This window comes from Scyliorhinus torazame, chromosome 9, assembly GCF_047496885.1.
Source record: "Scyliorhinus torazame isolate Kashiwa2021f chromosome 9, sScyTor2.1, whole genome shotgun sequence".
NCBI classification, from domain to species: Eukaryota; Metazoa; Chordata; class Chondrichthyes; order Carcharhiniformes; family Scyliorhinidae; genus Scyliorhinus; species Scyliorhinus torazame.
The window spans coordinates 263334220-263340219 of NC_092715.1; the positions used below are offsets into that span (position 1 = coordinate 263334220).

The 6000-nt window shown below is 47.8% G+C and overlaps 1 protein-coding gene across 5 annotated transcripts in view; it reads left to right on the plus strand.

The window, feature by feature from the left end:
• Positions 1–4917, plus strand: part of LOC140429869 (coronin-2A-like) — a 221993-nt gene extending 217076 nt beyond the window's left edge. For all 5 annotated transcript variants that reach the window (XM_072517368.1, XM_072517366.1, XM_072517367.1 and 2 more), the window contains 2 exons: positions 394–629; positions 3899–4917. In XM_072517368.1, coding sequence (XP_072373469.1) covers positions 394–629; positions 3899–4030 — 368 coding nt within the window. In that variant the 3' untranslated portion in view covers positions 4031–4917. The remainder of the gene's footprint in view (positions 1–393; positions 630–3898) is intronic.
• Positions 4918–6000: the final 1083 nt, after the last annotated feature.

The following is a 6000-nucleotide window of genomic DNA, read 5'->3' on the forward strand; positions in this document are numbered from 1 at the left end:
AGCCAGCTGTTTAGCCCACTGTGCTAAACCAGCCCCAGCTGAACCAGGAAGGCACTAGGGAAAACCTCCCTGCTGTCCTTCAAAATAGTGGATGGGACCCGTTACGGGGCAGACGGGGCCTCATAACATCAAATCTGAAAAACGACAGTTCCAACAGGGCAGCACACCCTCAGCACTGGGAACATCAACCTAGATTTTGGTCTCCAGACCCTGGAGTGACACTAGGACTAGTGACCGTCTGATTCAGAGTCACAAGTGCGATCCAGTGACTTACAGCCCCACGCACACACAAGTGTCCTGCACCACAACACTTTATCTCATAATTCGTCATCCTAACTCCATAATGGCATTTCCTGTGGTTTCAGTCACATTCTTCCCCGTTTACTGTTTCAGATCCTATATTCATCTCCTTAAAGCCTGGTTGTAACAGCCCACAGTCTTCCCCGCTGAGAAACGGGACTGAGCGGTGGGACCCACCTGGCCGCCTTAAGAAAGAACAAGTGAGAGTGAACGCACTCCCAGAAAAACAGGAACAAAGGAACACAGATAAAATACAAGAGCCGAAAAAGAGTTTCATAACAAATGGTTACGATCTGTCAGAGTGCCCAGTCCCCAAAACAGAGAATGAGGTATGGTACAATAGCCTTGTGTTTTTCTGATCCTTAACACTGGACCTGTATGGCACTATCCCAATCTCCACCCCACTCATGCCACAACACCCCATGTATCGGTCTGAATCAAGTACTCTTTCTTATCTCAATCGTGTGCGTTTAGACACCTGCAACCCTTTCCAAGTTAGAGTGTCCTCAACTTTCTCACCTGATCAAATTACAATGGCTAATTCAGCCCCATTGACTATCTACACCCTTCTCCTCCCTCTGCCCCAGGAGCTCTCCTTCTCCAAAGATACCCGATCCTTGGAGGAGGCTGAATATCAGTTTTTTGAATCATGGAATGATACAGCACAGGAAGACGGCACTTGCTCTTTTGCATGGCTACCCGATGTGTGCCACTCTCCCAGCTCTGTCCCCAAAGCCTTGCATTTTTTTTGCTTTTCAATTCCCTTTTGAGAGTTACTGAGTCTATTCCCTCCACCCGCTCAGGCAGCAGTTCCTGATTGTGACAACTCGTTGAATCATTTATTTCCCCCTCGTGTCACCTCTGGTTCTGTTACCATAAATCCATGGGTGCAATCCGATTGCCACGGTGCACCTGAAACTCAGCTTGCCGTGGTGGAAAAGCCCAGGATCCCCGCGCCCGGGATCTACCTGGTTCGTAACGCCTCGCGAGATCCGACGTAATCTTGCGAGACGTTGCGATGTAACTCCCGCCCTTTGTCGGCGGGATCACCTTGGCAAATCTGCATATTAAAGCGAGCCAGCTGGTCTCACTCTCATGTGCAGATTCCCGAGGTACCTGAGGCTTTGGGACCTGTCCCGTTCGCCTCGGAGTCCTCGGGCAAGTGCTGTTTAGCACTTGTCCCCACAAACAGGGGCCAGATGGAACGGCGCTCGGGGGGGTCTCCCAGGGGATCGGGGACCTCCAGCTGCATGTCCTTTGGGCCGGGTAGTGCCCTGGCACTGATGGTGCCATCTGGGCACCCTGGCAGTGACACCTAGGTGCTAACATAGCATTGCCAAGGTGATCACGTGACACTGCCAGCTGGCATGGGCACTGCCATCTCCATGAGACTGAGATTCTGACTAAAGTGGGGTGTCCAGAGCTGATCAGGATCAAAGTCCCGGAACTCCCTCCCTACAAGCACTGGGGTGTACCTACACCACACGGACTGCAAAGGCTCACCGCGACCCTCTCAAAGGCAATTAGGGATGGGCAATAAACGCTGGCCTGGCTAGCGATGCCAACATTCCATGAATTAATGTTTAAAAGATTGACCAGGTAAGGCATAACTAATACAAAAACAGAAATTACTGGACAATCTCAGCCTCTGTGGAGTGAGAAGGGAGCTGACATTGAGTCTGGATGACTCTTTGTCAAAGGTGGATTATACAGACTCTAACCGTTCGCTCCCTTCTCTCTCTCCACATAGACGCTGCCAGACCTGCTGAGATTGTCCAGTGTTTTCTGTTTTTGTTTCAGATTCCAGCATCCGCAGTAATTTACATTTATCTTGACTAGGCATAGCTAACGTTCTGTACCAGTTTAACAAGGCTTCTTTGGTATTTTTGCTCCATGCCGCTACTTATAAATCCCAGAATTCGGCCAACCTTTGGGAAATGTAACTGCGAACTTCCTCTCCTTTCCAACACCCTTATTAAAATTGAGTGCAAGGTAGAAATTCCTTCTCCTCATTCTGCCTTCCAAAATGCGTCACTGTTCATTTCTCTCTGTTAAATCTAATCTACCATCGGTCTGCCCATTCTGCCGGCCTGCCTCCTGAAGTCACATTTCCAAGTTTTGTGCCATCTCTTCCCCTCTTTCTCTTCCCGCACCTAGTGGGGCATTAAGGCAGACTTTTGTCTGTTTCCATAGCTAGTAAATCCCGGAGCAGGTGGCTAGTCCGTTGTTGGGGACTTGTAGATTGAGGGGCGCGCCCCTCCTGGCCAGCCACACCCGATGTGGAGTCTTTCCTATTCTTCCTGCCAGCCATTGGGAGTATTTGGAAGGATTTTGCAGGTTGGCAGTTTGGGCGCGTATTGAACTCACCTTCCTGGGCCTTGTGATATTCTCTGTTGTGTCTATCAGGATGTCTTGAGAACGTGGTGTTAACAAAGAACATAAAGCGAACATAAGTTAATGATCAAAGCTGATTTATTTACACTACTTAATTGAGATACAGGTGGCATGCGGCACAATGGTTAGCACTGGGACTGCGGCGCTGAGGACCCGGGTTCGAATCCCGGTTCTGGGTCGCTGCCCGTGTGGAGTTTGCACATTATCCTCATGTCTGCGTGGGTTTCACCCCCACAGCCCAAAGGTGTGCTGGTTAGGTGAATTGGCCACGCTAAATTGCCCCTTAATTGGAAAAGAAAAATAATTGGTTACTCTTAAATTTTTTTTTTTTAATTTAAAGATTCGAACAAGTCACAAGGTATAGGTTATTAAATGAATCTATAATATCTCTAACTACAGAAGTCTACACTATGCAACTAATTTATCTCATGCCTAAACACCTCCCAGAATCCCAGGAATCACATGATATTTATATGACTGCTCTTTATCCCCATCTGGTGGTGAGAAGTATTAACATCAAATTGTTAACCCTTTGTATTCCGTACATTATACATATTGTTACAGGCCATTCAAGTCATCATCATAGTCATCATAGAATTTACAGAGGGACTCTAACCTGGAGCTACTTGCTCTAGAGACGGGGGCCACAGTGCAATCTGACCACTTTGAAATCATGCCACATTTACCCAGCCATTAATAAGCATGTGGAAAAACCTCTGGGAATAGCACTGCTGGTCTCCCCAACTGTCTGGAGCCATTCACCACGACAAGGCTTTCAGCCCTTTAGTCAGTTTTGCAGCCGCATTCCCCACTTGTACCTCTCGTCCCGGGGGGCTCCACTTTTGCTAATTATTAATTGCAGGGTCGACCCCTTCAGGTTTCGCTACCCCAGGGGGGGGGGGCAAACCTCCAGAGTGAAAAAATGAAAATGAAATGAAAATCGCTTATTGTCACAAGTAGGCTTCAAACGAAGTTACTGTGAAAAGCCCCTAGTCGCCACATTCCGGCACCTGTTCGGGGAGGCTGGTACGGGAATCGAACCGTGCTGCTGGCCTGCCTTGGTCTGCTTTAAAAGCCAGCGATTTACCCCAGTGTGCGAAACCAGCCCCTGGTTTAATCGAATCGAAACCTGCTCTGCGCTTTAAAAAAAACGCAAGTTTTTTTTTCTGTGTTCTAAAACGACGTGTGGTTTACTTTCAACCAGCTCCTGCAGATGTTTTACCGGCAGCAGGAGGAGATTCGGAGGCTACGGGAGCTGCTGGCACAGAAAGAGGTCAGGGTGAAACAGCTGGAGCTGGAAATTAAGAACGTGCGTTTCAGCCCCCTCCGCTACTGAAGAGGAACCGTCGAGCGGGGGGGAGAACTGCGGAAAACGCAGCTCGCCTGACAACTTGAAATAATTATATTTTTTATTGGAAAAAAAAAAGGATTTAATTTGTAAAGCTGTACGTGTTGTACAGGGTGCACATTTTTTTTTTTTTAATTTATCTCTTTATATGATGGTTGTATATACACTAATTTTTTTTAAAACCGTGCAGTGGCTTTATATAACCTACACTTCCGAGGTTTTACAAACTCGCAGGAGAATCATTTACTCCCGTAGTCACTGTAGCTTTTATTTGTGGGCGCAATGTAAATACCTTTTAATAGCCACCATCCAGGTGCTGGTTGGCACATCTGTAGTCTGAAGAAGGGGTTGGTAAGAAAGTGACAAGTAGCCAGTGTGGTCCAACCAGTTGAGTTGAATTAAGTAAACAAATTACTGCCATGCGAAATCAGTCGGCCTTTTTATATATAAATGCGTTTAAAAAAAAAAGAATTGATTTGCTATATTGTTTTAAAAAAAGAAAAAGAAAATCAAGAGTTATATTAACTTGGAAGATTAACTTGGCAGCTTTCGGTCTGAAACAGCGTGTACATCTGTCTGTCCTCGTGTTCATCAATTAATAATTTTACCAAATTCCGCTGTCTGTCTTTGTGTCCTTCGCTTGCGTCACTGGAGTTGCACAGAGCTTCTGAAGATTGGAACCTGATCTCTGGCGTTGTTGATGAGCTGTTGTGTGCGGTTGCCGGAGGCCTGGACCCCTTTTGAACGGGGTACGGTGCTGGAAATAGTGAGCGTTACGTGAGCGTATCTCAGCCCTCCTTATCGTGCTCGACGTTACTTTTGTTTTAATTCTGGAAAATGTCAATAAAGCAAGCTTTTGAAAGGGAAAAAGAAAACTGTTTTACATTTCCCCCCCCCCCCCCCCCCCCCGAAAGGCTTTTGAGAAAGGTTCACATTGAGAAGAAAAGGTTTGACAACAAGGCTGAAATACAGCTCCCCGGGAGGCTGGTGGAAAGGGACGCCAATCGCCTCTCGATTTCTCAAACAGCTCGTTGCGAAGTGGAGCTTCTTAGTTTCGAAACCTAAACAATGGCCGCAAATCTGTAAAGAAATTCTGTTTGCCTTTTTTACTGCGGCATGCGGGCAAAGCAGCTATTCCATCCACCCTAACGGATTGCAAAAACAGTGTGCATCAGCCACTCGCTGTCAGTCAAACCATTTTCCAATTAGACCAGCGGGTTCTCATTCTCACGAGGGGAGAGCAACGTTTAATGGTGCATCTGCCACTTGATGGCGAGAGGGAAAAGGGGTTGGCACAATCTATCCTGGTTAACCACATGATGGACTGATCAACGAGGGGGTGTTTCTTTTTCGGCTGTTAGCCAATGTTCCGGTCACACCCTGTCTGTGCGGAGTCTGCACGTTCTCCCCGTGTCTGCGTGGGTTTCCTCCGGTTGCTCCGGTTTCCCCCCACAGTCCAAAGATTTGCAGATCAATTGCCCCTTAGTGTCCAAAAGGTTAGGTGGGTTCTCTGGGTTGCGGGGATAGGGAGGAGCCGTGGGCTTAAGTAGGGTGCTCTTTCCAAGGGCCGGTGCAGACTTGATGGGCCGAATGGCCTACTTCTGCACTGTAAATTCTTTGATTCTAACCAGTGCCATTTTGTTGGCTGGGATGAGTGTGTGTAGGGAGTCAGCCTCTCGAGTGCAGTCTCAACCCCAGTGAATCTGACACAGTTTTTCAATGGAATCGATCGTGTTCCGCATGGCGCCAGTCTAGCCCATTAACGGTTGATAAATTGCTCTGGGACTGGCGCCAATTTGGCTGTCATAGAAGTCCACAGATTCTGTCCCGACATCAGCACTTGGGGCGGGATTCTCCAATCCCAAAATAATTTTCGGCGCGGGGGCGGAGGATCCCCGATGATGACGAAATTGGGCGAGGCGTCGCTTTCGCGATGCACAGATGCGAGTTCCTGACGG